Source organism: Mastigoproctus giganteus, chromosome 8 (assembly GCF_048544385.1).
Source record: "Mastigoproctus giganteus isolate SK-2022 chromosome 8, ASM4854438v1, whole genome shotgun sequence".
NCBI classification, from domain to species: domain Eukaryota; kingdom Metazoa; phylum Arthropoda; class Arachnida; order Uropygi; family Thelyphonidae; genus Mastigoproctus; species Mastigoproctus giganteus.
The window spans coordinates 37,179,970-37,194,283 of record NC_143582.1 but is presented as its reverse complement, the minus strand read 5'-3'; the positions used below and the strand labels follow the sequence as shown (position 1 = coordinate 37,194,283).

At 33.5% G+C, this 14,314-nt stretch overlaps 1 protein-coding gene across 1 annotated transcript in view; it reads left to right on the top strand.

Moving 5' to 3' along the window:
* Positions 1-14,314, top strand: part of CCT8 (chaperonin containing TCP1 subunit 8) — a 120,166-nt gene that overhangs the window by 65,714 nt on the left and 40,138 nt on the right. Inside the window, exons 7-9 of the mRNA XM_090379859.1 lie at positions 2,899-2,960; positions 6,450-6,587; positions 7,670-7,741. Coding sequence (XP_090235985.1) covers positions 2,899-2,960; positions 6,450-6,587; positions 7,670-7,741 — 272 coding nt within the window. The remainder of the gene's footprint in view (positions 1-2,898; positions 2,961-6,449; positions 6,588-7,669; positions 7,742-14,314) is intronic.

Here is a 14,314-nt window from a genome sequence, read left to right as displayed (position 1 = left end):
AACAGAAAAGCCCAATAAACCAGAAAGTGCAAATTTTTTTATGGTCGTGACCTCCAGAAATGTGCTTTAGAAAAATGTCACAAAGGCGTTCAAAATTGGTTCTTATAACAGAACATATGATAATGATGAAAGTGTAGTGCATTTTATTGATTTGAATTGGTGCCGACCAGGCTAGCCGGGTGGGTAAAGTGCCTGCCTGGCAACCCAAAGGTCGCGGGTTCGAGTCCCGCCTCGGGCTTGGATCAGAGTAAAATGCAAAAACTTTGGGAGGTGCATTATAGCCATAGAAGCCGACGTGCCAACAACTAAAAAAAACAAACAAATTTGAATTGGTAACTAATACAATTTGCACTATAAAAACGACTACCTTTTCACCTATATAGCGAAAATTTTTACTTCTGAGGTTGTGGAACAAATTGCCAAAAAACAATGTGTTATTGGGTTCACAATACGATGGTGTCTCTGGAACGGATTAATATTGTAAAGCTGGGTACACTGTATTGTATAACTACGCGCGTGGTTTGAAATGCGATATTTATGAATGTTTAACATTAATTTTTTGCAATTAATGTTCATATTTTCGATTTTGTTGATACTTAATACTTTGAAAAAAAAAAAAAAAAAAAAAAAAAAAGGAAAAGAAACTCGTAAAGCGAGAACTGCCTGTAATTGATCTTAAATGGTGGGTTCTGTCTATTGGCCTGTGAAAACATATTTCTGTAGTTATAATATACACCGACCGGTATTAGAAACTGCATGTATCTGACTGTGTAATAAATAACAGGTGCATATGTGTATATGGTATTAGATAAATCACCAAATACAAAATTCAGTTAATATATATTTTTTATTTTTTTTATCACACCTTTTAGAATTGGCTTCTCTGTGCATAGGTGGTGTATGTGACAGATATGCATTGAATGTTTTATTTTCTAACTTTTTTTTTTTTTCTTTTTTCATATAATGTATACTTGCTTACCCTTGCCCTTATGCATTCTTTTGTGTGATTTTGCTTCCATTATATTTGGTTAGATAGATACTGTGATAATATCTGGTCTACTTTCTTAACAGTTTCTTCTTGTCTACTTAGACCCCCAACTCTCTCATCGAATTCTATCTCCTTGCATATCTGTCTGTATTATATCCAGACCATGGGATTGTATTTTTTCATGTTCTGACCTTTTTTGAATGTTTAATTTTCTTGATATACCTATTCTATTATCTTTGATATTTTTCACTTTGATCTCTGCCTTCTGTTTTCATTTGCAGAGTATTTGTGCTAGCCCACCTAAATGTTACGTAAATTGATCACTGCATTATATCCTTTTTTTTAAAATGTTTTATTATTTGTTTATTTTTTTTTTATAAATAAAGTTTAATGGTTAGGGCAGGGATACTTATTTAAATGTATATTTTTTGTAAGATTGAGCATGTTTTTAGTTACAGAACATGGTTCCTTGTATTACTATATATCTTCAATATTGATGCGAGTTTTATTTTGCATATAATTGTATATTTTAATTACTTTACTTACTAAAAGCATTTCATTTGTAAATTGAGTTGTCAAGAATAATGAAAGTAAGTAGCAACTTTAATACAAAACAAAAATTTGGTTGTCTCCAAGAATATTCTAGAAAAAAAAAGAAATATATATACCACAAAATTAATACAGCGGTAAGGGTTAATTGTGCTTGGCAAGGTGCATTTCTGTTGCCTGAGTATCAAGATATCCTAACAGTAAAATGAAAATAAATCATAAAAAAAAAAAAAAAAAAAACTGAAGTGACACTTCTAGTGCAAATACCCAATCCTCTGTTCAAGGATATGCACCCTCACATCCATCAAAGGAAGAGTGCCACTCTCCTTTTTAATTTGAGGCTCAAGACTATCCCTCATTCTCGTTATTATGTTTAAACTTTTTCTGTCATTTTGTTTACCTTAAAGAACTTTATTATAAATTATTGATTTATTAATTACTATATGGTTTAGGCCTGTTAATTGGTGGAATCGACTCAAGCAACTATAAAGGGTGGTGGCCATGGTATATGTTAATTTTGAATTTAGTTTATTTGTTACTTTCATTGTGTATCCAGATTTGGTGGTTGTGGAGGTATTACACTTCTAGAGGTGAGGCATTGCATTTGATTTTTTTTTTTTATTTTTTTTTTATTATTATTATTTGATTTGATTTAAAATTGTTTTAGACTATCTTGATAAGGTACATTGCATTAGTACACTAATAGTTACATTAATCTTGTGCAATAATTACTATTCTCTTTCTATAGTAGTCTCAAAAATAAGTAGAAATTTTCAGTAGAAATTTTTCCATTTCAAAAGAATTATTGCAGTATGTACTTCACTCGGTTAGCTAAATGGAATTTATGAAATGTAATCAAAGTGTTCACAGTTGCCATATTGTCATGCCCCGCCAGTAGAAGGAGGACCTTCATTTAACAGTGGATTTCTCTTTATTTTTATTGTAAGTGAAAGGAAGAAATGCATATGTTGTATGTTATTTTTTCTGTCTGTTTAACTGTCATTAATTGTGAATATTGTTCACATGCTACTAGGTAACAGCTGTGTACTGGTATAACACAATGGTCTCTTTAAAATGGGAGTCTTCACTGTAATTGCGATAGTTAAGGGTTCCCTCCCTTGAGGATGATTTTCCTGCACTACTGGTTTTAATTTGGATAAATCAAAACCTTGACTATCAAAGACTTTATTGCATAATGCTTAAATAATTTCTACTGCTTACATTGATTAGTTGTTTTTCTCATTTATTTTTTAAATGCACTGAAATTCTCCATATTTAAATAAAAACTAATGCACATAACGATTACTAAAAATTGTATTCTTTTTAAAAGTTAGTTTTATAATTATTTTTTTCTTTTTTAGTTTCTATATTGCCTGAAAGGATAGCATTTAATGTGGATAATGTGCGAGTATGCAAAATTTTAGTAAGTTAAAACTTTTCTCTTTAAATAGCAAATACAATTTCATGAAATATGAAAATGACTAATTCATATTTAGAATTAGAAATGTGGATTTCATTATTAAGACAAAAAAGACATAAAATAATTTTTTCCATTTCAAAAGAAATATTGAGTATGCATGTTTTCATTATTTCAGTTTCTACAGAATTGAAATAATGCATAACATCATGTGTTATGCATGTGTTTCAAACAATTTGCCCATTTATGTACAATGTCCTTCTTCCAGTACATCATATCATCTGTTATCAGTGTTTCCAAGTAATACTAGACATTAATAACAGGTGACAGCATGAAAATAGCTTTGAAAATCAGAGGAAATATCACACTTCAGCTTTAGTTGCCCAAGTTGTATTTTTGCAAGTCGAAATTAAAGAAATGCCCCGGAATTAAGTTTCAGAAGTTGATGAAATTGAATCAAGTGATATGCAGATAGTGGAGAGGATATTATTTTATCAAAAAAAGTAATTGAATTTGTTTATTTGATTTTGACAATTTCACTCTGATGTTGAGCTATCAAGTTAAAATGAGAACAAATTAATATGTAGAAGCATTTATGTACTTCATTTTTATAAAACTTATTTTAAGATACTTAAAAAATATTACAAATGAAGAAAAACGGAAAAAATTAATCTTTGTAACAAATAGCAAATCAAAGGTTAGTGAGTCAAACTTAAGTTGGTATGATATGTAGAAAGGATGGGAGAAGGGAGTTTAGCTAAACAGATATTTGAAACAAAATGAATAGTGGTAGGGCCAGATGAAGATGACTTGATGGTGTAATGCAAGCATTAGAAAAAGGAGGGCTTATTCTGGCTAGGGATACAGATCTAACAGGAAACAGAATACTGTGGAGAAAAATAGCTAATGTAAGGCTGATGGTCCAGTAGGACTGATCTGCACTACCATAGGATCCTGTATGCCCACTGAGTATAACAGATTTGGATGATGGTGGTGGTTAAAAATAGGCCCAGAGCCACTCCATGAACAACATAATCAGTATTGGAAACTCACTTCCTTGGTCCCAGATATGATTAGTCAACTTCAGGGGTTAAGAATGTCATTTTATTTTAGCAAAAATAAATAAAATTATTTTTGTTGTTAGATATGAGTTGGTAGTATGATTAAATACAAAAATTCACTCAAAAATATTTTTGAAGTGCATAAAGTACAGAAATGCTTTAAAATTACATACAGTGCGGGCCACATAAATTGCATCACCCTCTTAAACTTTTAATATTTCCTTAGTAACTCCTTCTATAGGAAAAATAGTGATATTGCATTATCTTGTTTATAAAAGCATCCACCTGTTGCTATCTGTCTTCACTTCCTGTTCAGCAGTGGTATGGCATACATCACTTAACCCCAGTGAAGAAAAGCATAATTATTGCTCTTGATGATGGGGAGGGGTTTTCTAGTTGACATATAGTTGCAAAAGTTGGCTGTAACCAGTCCATTGTCAAGGTTACTTAAAAAGAAATGTGAGACTGGAGATGTTGGAATGGAGTGAAACAGAAAAGTACTGCAGCACTGAACAGAGTTTTGAGGCATGTGCAAGTTCCATGGACCTAAAGTCCAGGTGGAAGGACCATAATGGGGTAAATACAAGTGATAAAACTGCCCTAAGAAGCCCTCGTTGACAAAATCCACAAGGAAAAAATGACTAACCAGGCTAAAGAACAAGCTGATTGGACATTTGTGCAGTGGAAGTCCATAATATTCTCTGATGAATCTAGTATAGATTGGATGGTAAATGCTACATTCATAATAGATCTAACAAAGCTTGTCACTCTGACTATTCAGTCAAAGTAAAGTTTCCATTTGGCCAGATGATTTGGGATCACGTAGGGAGCAAAGTACAGTCAGTCCTCGTATAGCACGATAGTTGTGTTCCTAGAAACCCTCGTGCAATGCAAAATCGTACAATACGAACAACAGGCCCTATGGGAAAAATAGGGTTAGGTGCCAACCACCCAAGATTGAACACACATTTGTAACCAAAACATTACTCACCACAATAAATAATCGTAATAAAATACGTATTTTATTACAACTATTACGTAATAAAATATTGCTAATGCCTTTGCTTCTATCGTAAGCAAACATGTTTTTTGTTTGATTTTTTATCCAAACAGATGACAGCCGTTCCATCTCTTCCAATTCTTTGTGTCTTGATCTAATGGATTTTAATTACACTTTGAGCTGTTCCTGCTATGAAAATTGTTTTTATTTTCTCTGCATTCTTTGTAATTCCCGGCGTTGCCTCATTTAGGGCTGTAGCACGTTCAATATCACATGGTCTTTCATTTCGCTCAAAGCGTTTCACAATTTCATATTTTTTCTCTATCGACAGAGGCGGACTGGCCATAAGCCTTACCGGGAAAACTCCGGTGGGCCAGAGGCCAGTGTGATTTTGGCCATAAACCATAGTATGAGGCCACTATAAATTTTCCCGGGTAAGAATTTTTGACCCAGTCCGCCTCTGTTTATCGATATTGCGTTTCTTTTTCTCTCTGAATCTGCAGTGTCTTTACCGGGACGCTTCCTTTTCACACCTTTTAAGTATTTTACTCATTTTTAGGGAATAAAGCACAATTGCAAAACGAGGAGGCAAGCTTGATACACATAAACAAAGCTGCACGCGTGTAGCAGCTGAATAAACAACACTGTAAAGGCAGAGACACACTATTAACACCTCACATTTTACTAAAGCACATTTCTAGGGGTTATTACCATAAAATAATAAAAACAATTTCCAGTTGCGTTTGTGCTAGTGGAATCTGTTATAAACTGGTAGTAAACGCGATATAATTGCATTTGCGATAATACCGATAGCTTCAATTGTGTGGTTTTTTTACGTTATTATGGTGAAATGTGTTTCCCCTTCACTGATATAAGAAACATAAATACATTTTCAGAATCTTCTCTTCATTCCTATCGTGTTGCGTTCGGTTGGGGTGATTCTGCGTTCGACTGCCATTTCTTGTAAACACAAAGGTGAATTGTGCATAAGCGAATTCGGTTCGTGTTATATAAGATATCGTTCCCCTATTTATAAATCGTGTATGATTGAATTCGTGTAATGTAAACACGTGTTATACGAGGACTGACTGTAATGGGAAGAAGTGCAGCCTCATATGAATATTTTTTAATGTTCTTGATTTCCGCACTCTTTAAAATCTGACAAAATGGACAGATAAAGACATTTTTATTTCTTTTCTAATCTAATAGTACCCAATTTGGATCACAACCTCCCCTCCCCCTCCAAGTTCATTTTGTAAACTTAAATCTCTAATGTATGATGTATGGACATTTAAGTATTTTTCAGAGAAACTGCATTGCACAGCTCTTCCACAAATGGAAAGTTTATGAATGATTGCATATGTATTTTACTTAAACAATTTAGAATAGCAGTCTACATGTATTGATTGTATAATATTTGATGTCCTTTTATAGGGTTCAGGAATCCATAGGTCAGAAGTGGTCCAAGGAATGGTATTCAAGAGACAGGTTGAAGGAAGTATTGCAAGTGCTGATAATGCCAAAGTAGTAGTGTACACTTGCCCTTTTGATAATGTTCAAACTGAGACAAAGGTTGGTTCTTTATGATTATTTGAATATATAAAGAAAGAAGTAAATAATAGATCAAACAACTGCAACAGTGAAAATAATATAAGGCTTTAGTATAAAAACAAATAATATTAGATGTAAAAGAGCAAAAGCCAAAACATTTTAGACTTAAAGGAATAAATTGTTAGAAACTGCTAAAGAGGCAAAAAAGATTAACGTCAACCACGAATCCTTTCTGCCTTCATAATTCTTACTTTTATAGAATTGCTTTTTTTTAGTTTACAGTAGTAGTGGTATATGGTCTTTAAAAATTTATTTTCACTCAGTTCTTTTTATTCATATGTTATGTGAGTCCTTGCTTTGGTTTTCATTATGATGTCTTTCTCTACCTTTCTGTATTTTATCAGTAAAAATGGTTCAGGCATTGAAACAAGTGACATAAGTTCTTGGTTGTGCAGTTATTGAATACTGCTTGTCAGTTGTGGGCCTAGCAGCTTTTTGAAGGGATCAGATTCTTGGTTGATATCTTTTTTCGTACCATTGGATTATTATTAATTTGATATTTCAATTTTTAGATCATGTCTCGTTTTGTAGTTCTGACCTCTCTGTTTTTGACTAAATTCTTTTATTTTGGTTTTTTTAGTCATGATAGACACTTAATTTTTTCTAAATTATTATTTTTATTGTATATTCTACTTGCTTTTGCCAGTTATTTTCCTGCTACTTAGGATTGTTGTGCTTTTGACATATAGGTGTACTGTTAAAATCTGATATCTGTCTCTCTCACTCTGTCTTTCAGATTTTTAGCTAATCTCTTCAGTAGCTTCTAAATTTAACTCTTTTGATTTAAAATATTTAGACTTTCCCCCTTTTACATTAGTGATGCAATAAAGCAAGCTTATATAGCATCAGCCGAAAAAAAAACAACAACAAAGAACCTTCTCATTTCAACCGTCAACTCACTCCAAATATTTTAAAATCCATATTTATCATAAGGGAGGGTGTAGGCCCTATCTAGGACAACCACACACACACATAATTTTATTAGATTCAGTACTTAATAGTATGTGTATGACTGCAACTGTATTTTTTAAATCATATTTCAGGGCACAGTTCTGATCAAGACAGCAGATGAACTGAAGAACTTCTCTCGTGATGAAGAAAATCTTTTAGAGCAGGTAGCACAAGCGGCTTTTCTTTTTATATATATATATATATATTAGTTTACATCAGCAGTACATTTAAGGAGCAAAAGTGTGTATTACAATGGGTGCTGCTTATTTTGATCACTTTAGGACTCAGCTAAACTGATAATAACTGAAGAAACATGAATGCAGCTGTTTATTATGCAGAGTGGAAATGTGTACTTAAAAAGGTTGGAAGTGGGCAGAAAGAAAACATAAAAATCAAACAATATAAAATACTCTAATTTGACTGTCCACTATTTCTTTGAGAAAGCCATCGATAAAAATGAAACCATCATAATTTTTCTGTAAAGTCATACAAACTGTTAAAAACAAAATATTAAAATCAAGCATTAGTAAAGGGTTAATGCTACTGTAAAACATTGTTTGGAAGGAGTACAGATACAGTACTTTTATGGAGTAATGACACCAACAACTTTACAAATTGTACCAAACAACAGCAGTAGCCACACAATGTGTCAGTGTTCTGGTTCAAGAACAAATTGGAATGTTATGCAATAAGGAGATAACAAAAACTGAAATGATGATTATGATAAACATTTTTTCTGTGTATTAGTGTAAATCTGAGGAGGAATCATTCCTTGGGGTGAAAACAAATTTTCACATAAATAAAATTTTTATGACCATGATGTGCTCTTAAATACCTTTCAAAAATCATTCTGAAATTGGGTCAGAAGCAGTAATGAATGAGCTGTTTAAATCCAGCGACTGTGAACAGATCAGTGGTCAAAATGTGTTGAAGTAATGATGCGTGCCACATAACTTTTTATGAATGGGCTTAGTAATATTTACTGCTCTGAAGTGGATTGATTGTGCAGGTGACATGAGCATAACCCACAGGAAAAGAAATGTCCTATTTATAGTCTGGTATGACCACTTAAGTCAGAGAAGTTTACAACTTTGACAGGAATTCAGGTAATGTATTTAGAGTCATGCTGGCTTAAACCATAATCACCAAAATGTGTGCATCATAATCACTAAAATGTGTGCATCACTGTATGATGTCTGGAGATTCACAAGGCGGAAATCACCACACTATACTCCATATGGTCATTATATGCCGACCGGGCTAGCCGGGTGGGTAAAGTGCCTGCCTGGAAACCCAAAGGTTGCGGGTTCGGATCAAAGTACTGCAAAAACCTTAGGAGGTGCATTATGGCCACAGAAGCCGATGCCCCAACAACTACCAAAATAAAAAAAATAAAAAATATAAAAAAAAAATGGTCATTATGTGAAATTCTCCCATTCAGCCTGCTATATTTTTAAGTGCCATATGGTTTTGTTTATCTGATTTGTCAGATAAAAAAAAATCACTAAACTTCTGCAGTTAGCACAATGGTTTCAGAGTTGTTAATACTATATGATATAAATAAAAATAAACAATCATAGAAGTAATACTTTTCTAGCTCAATCCAAACTTGATTTTGAACAGGCTGAAAGTAGAAAGCTTCTTTTCTAAATGGTAGTTGAGCCTTTTGGTCCCTTGCCAGAGTTATTGGCTGCAACTTTGGTGTCTGTATATATACTTCCACTTCTGTTACAACCTGATGGTTCTGTTGCGTCTTCAGCTAAAGATAAAGCTTATTCATTCTAGAGTCTTGCTTTTCTTCCATCTCTTATATCAACGTCCCTGCTGGTGGTCTTCCAGCTGGAGGATATTTGAAGAGTTCAGAACAATCTTTATAGCATTTCTTCACTTTTTTCAAAAACCTATTCTTCTAGCTTTCTTGTTTTGCATTGTCTTCTTACTTCTGCATGAAAATTTTTGCTCATCTCTAGCCACTTCTTAAAAGGGGCAACAAATCCCTCCCTTCCAAAGTTTTTGATCATGTTTGGTGTAAAGGTCTTCTAAAGAGGTTCCCATCTTATTGGGTAGCCAGTTTTCTCTCTGATTGCTCACTGTAGGTGACTATAGATGACACTCTTCTTCTGACTTCTCCACTAATCCTGGTGCTCATTGACATTGTCAGATATTTAAAAAAAATAGACATTGATAAAATATATCACATAATAAACTGCTACATAAAAAACTCGATGAAAATAAATTACGATGAAATAATTTCTAAAACTTTCCTTCCTTAGGGGGACCAAGCTTTTCAACTTCCGTTGTGTTCACAGGCCAAAATACTAATGCACGATATATGTGTGTTCCCTGCGATATTTATGGGAGATTACTTGTTAATACGTATGCGTGTAAAAGCCCATGAAGCCGAGATAAGAAATGGGTGTCATATGTTAATCGGGTTATTTTGTATTCTCATTTCTAAGGTTTCCACAATTAGTAATTTTGTATAATCGTGTTGTATGTTTAAAACCTTAGCCTCATTGAACAGGAAAGTGATTCTCATTTATAGCATGGAAAGACAGTTCTGATGCTATGGCTCGTAATGCTCTAACCAACGCAGAATGTTGTTTAAGACGTGTGTCCAAAAGACACCTTGTCGATCCCACATAAGAGGAATCACAATCTCTACATGAGATACTGTATACTATGTTGTGCATTTCTATGGGAGAAGAGGGAAGGACGGAACGATTTTTTAGTATGGAGTGAAGTTTCTGTGTTTGTTTTGCTATTATTTTGAAATCTGTATCTTTGAGAAGGATATTAAGTTGCCTGTACCATTGTTCAATGTATGGAATTGTAATAAAATGTTTTTTGTTAATTCTATTATTGTGTTCTATACTGTCTTTAGCCTTGTTTAGCCTTCAGCTTTGTTATATTGTTTGACAAGATTTTCGAATACCGCAATGTCGTTACGGAGAAACCAATAACCCTATTGCAACATGTCCAATACTACCTCCTTATATTTGAATGGTAGGGTTACATTACATCAGTGTCAATCAGGATGATATTTGCCACCTACCCTTACAGATACAGTACAACGTGCCCACATACGGACAAGATCCACGTGATTCACGATCACTACCATCACGTACTCAAACAAAAAACACCGATAATTATAAACGGGTGACGGAATCTTTCATTATATGAATTATCGGAACATCAGGTAACACTTAGGAAAAAGGATTGAATTACAATTTACCCCCATGCATACTTCCAAAGAAACAAGTAGTGGTAGAATTAGAATATTGTCTAAAGGACATAGGATTATTAATTAATTGTCTGCACAAAGAATTGTTAATCCAACAGATTAACAGAGTAGTAAACACCACAAAGGACCCATATTTACCCAGGTTAATCAAAAATAAAAGTATAGCGTTGAGAAAATTATGGGAAAATAAGGACATTGCAATTCAGAAAAACAAGAAGTTGATATCATGGTATTCAAAAATCTTGTCAAACAATATAACAAAGCTCTTACTGAATAAAGAAAAATGAATTATATCTCCATGGCGCAACTGAAACATCTTAAGGCGAGGACAAGTAACATATTCATATTATTTGGACAAATAAAACTTCACAAGACTGGCCATCCTATTAGACCTATAGTCTCATATAAAAACTCGGCGTTTGCACCTTTAGCCTCACACTTACATTATATAATAAAGCCATTTAGACAAGTACTGAATTTCAGTATTAAAAACTATGACACGTTATTTACAAATTTAAAGAATCGTGGAATAGGAGATGGGGGACAAACTATTTTCATTGGATGTTGTATCATTATATACTAACGTTAACGTAGAATGTGCATTGGACACAATATGGGACCTTTTCAACAGTATAAATCAGACCAGGTTTCCGAAAAAATAAATTTTTAACTTGGTTAAACTTTTATTCCAAGCGAATTACATCTCGTTTCAAGATAAAGTCTATAGACGAATATTCGGTTTACCAATGGGGCTAAGTCTTAATGGCCTAATCACCGAGATTTGTGTAAATAAAATATACTTGACACCATTTTTACCTAGGATTACATTTTATGGGTAGTATTTGGGTGACATCCTTATCATAACGAATTAGCAGACTAGGGCTTTCAATGGATTATCAGACTTGGGGGCTTTCAATGACTTACGTAGGAGGTTGAAATTTGAGTTGGAGAATGAGAATGTACAGACTAGAAAGATTGATTTTTTAAATTTTACACTTACAAGAGAGGGGGACACAGTTTTTAAATTTTACACTTACAAGAGAGGCGGATTACAGTAATACAGGAATGTTCTTGCATCATAGTAGTTAGCATTCATTTACTTACAAACGTTCCATTATATTTAATCAGTTTACTAACACTTATAAATACACTACAACACAGACTGCATTAAATATAGAAATCAAAGAACTAACAAATAGATTTTTAAATAGGGGATATCCTCTTACCACCATTAACAGTATTAGACTACAGGTTAGAGACAGGGTGAACAGTATAGAACACAATAATACAATTAACAAAAAACATTTTATTACAATTCCATAAATTGAAAAATGGTACAGGCAACTTAATATCCTTCTGAAAGATACAGAATTCAAAATAATAGCGAAACCAACGCAGAAACTTCACTCCATACTAAAAAATTGTTCTGTACTTCCCTCTTTTCCCATAGAAATGCATGACGTATATAATATCTTGTGTGGATTTTGTGATTCCTCTTGTTTGGGATCGACAAGGTGTCTTTTGGACACACGTCTTAAACAACATGCTGCGTTTGTTAGAGCATTACGAGCCAAGCCGTCAGAACTGTCTTTCCAATGCGTAAATGAGAATCGCACTTTCCTGTTCAATGAGGCTAAGGTTTTAAACATACAACACAATTATACAAAATAACTGAATTAACATATGATGCGCATTTCTTACCTCAGATTCACGGGCTTTTACACGCATGCGTATTAATGAGTAAACTATAAATATCGTAGGGAACGCACACATTGCACATTAGTATTCCTACCTGTGAACACGACGGAAGTCAAAGCTTGGTCACCTTAAGGAAGGAAAGTTTTAGAAATTATTTCATCATTGCGTTTTTTATGTAGCGGCTTATTAAATTATATATTTTATTAGCGTCTATTTTTAAAAATATCTGACATAATGTCTTCAGTCACTCGAGGTTGCATGGAGAGTTTAATGGTTCTGGGGTAAGGTTGGGGCTTACGACTATGATCCCAGGGCATTGGATCATTCATGTACTAAGAGGATTGAACACATTTATCTAAAGTGAGCAATAATCCCAAGCTATATTTCTTCCTTTGACAGTAGCCAAAGGATGGGATACAGCTTCCCCCTGATAGAAGAGAAAAGAAAGGGGAAAAAAAGAACTGCTATGTGAAATATTTTTTATCAAGCTATTTCAACACTGCTGTTAGTATTTTTCATATGATGCAAGAAATATCTAGGCTTTTGCTGCAAGGCAAAATAAAAAATAAGAAGGAAATAAACTCCTTGCATATTCCTCATCTTGTAAGTGCTGATCCATCCTATCTTTGAATTTTTCCCCTGTCAGTCTCAACTACCCATGGAGGTAACTACTTCCAATGATTTCCAGTTCATTGGTTATAAGAGAAGTTTACCTCAATATGATACGTAGAACACTTCTGTATGATACTCTCCAGAAATTAAAACGAAACAATTAAAAAATCGAAAATCTTACATTACAGTAAGAAATAATTAAAAATCAAATTAACACAATTAAAAATTAAGTAAAAAATTAATTTAACGAAAAGGCTAACTACCTAAAAAAAAGGAAGGAAAATCGTTTTGCAATTTTTTCGTTAATTATTTTTTAATTTTATCATTTTAATTTCTGGAGAGCATCATGCAGAAGTGTTCTACGTATCATATTGAGGTAAACTTCTCTTATTCTTTTACATATATTGATACCAACGTAGAACTTATTGAGCATTATAGCTCTGGTTCATACTATACAATCCAGTATATACCACTTGCTCAAATAGAATTTATGTTCCTAGTTCTAGCATCATTTATAATTGAAAATTTCTCCTTGAATAATTTTACTATCTGCTCTCATGGCCTTATAGGCCTCAATGAGATCCTCTCTAAGGTGCCTAGTTGCCAAGCTCTGTATCCCACATATTTGAAGTATTTACTCATATAGGTGCTGTTTTCAGATTTACCAACACATTGCCCCTCTTTGGACCTCTTCAAGAAGTTTGATGACTTTCTTTAGATAGTATCCATAACTTAGTACACAGTACTTGAATGAAGTGTAGTCTTACCATTGCCCCATACAGTGGCATAATGAATTCCTTATCTCTAGAACCAAATGTCCTATGAATCATTATATTGTGATTATTTCCCAAGCATAAAATCTTGCATTTTGCATCATTAAAATATAGCTGCCACTTTACTGACCATCTCTGAAGCCTACTAAGTCATTCTGAAGGAGTGTTTAACTACTTCCAATAGTGTTTGCTTGGTGGTGGTCATTAATCACTCTCCCAATTTTGATATCATCTGAAAATTTTGACATCCCCTGTATCCTTTCAATGCCATTTGCCGTCTGGCTCCTTTTTTCCTATCAGCAGAAGCAGTATTCATGAGTTTGGAAAGAAATCTACTCACTGTTGAATGATTACAAGACACTATAAGCAGTATGAAGGGAAGAACATCCTTCCTCGTGTAAAGCAACAAT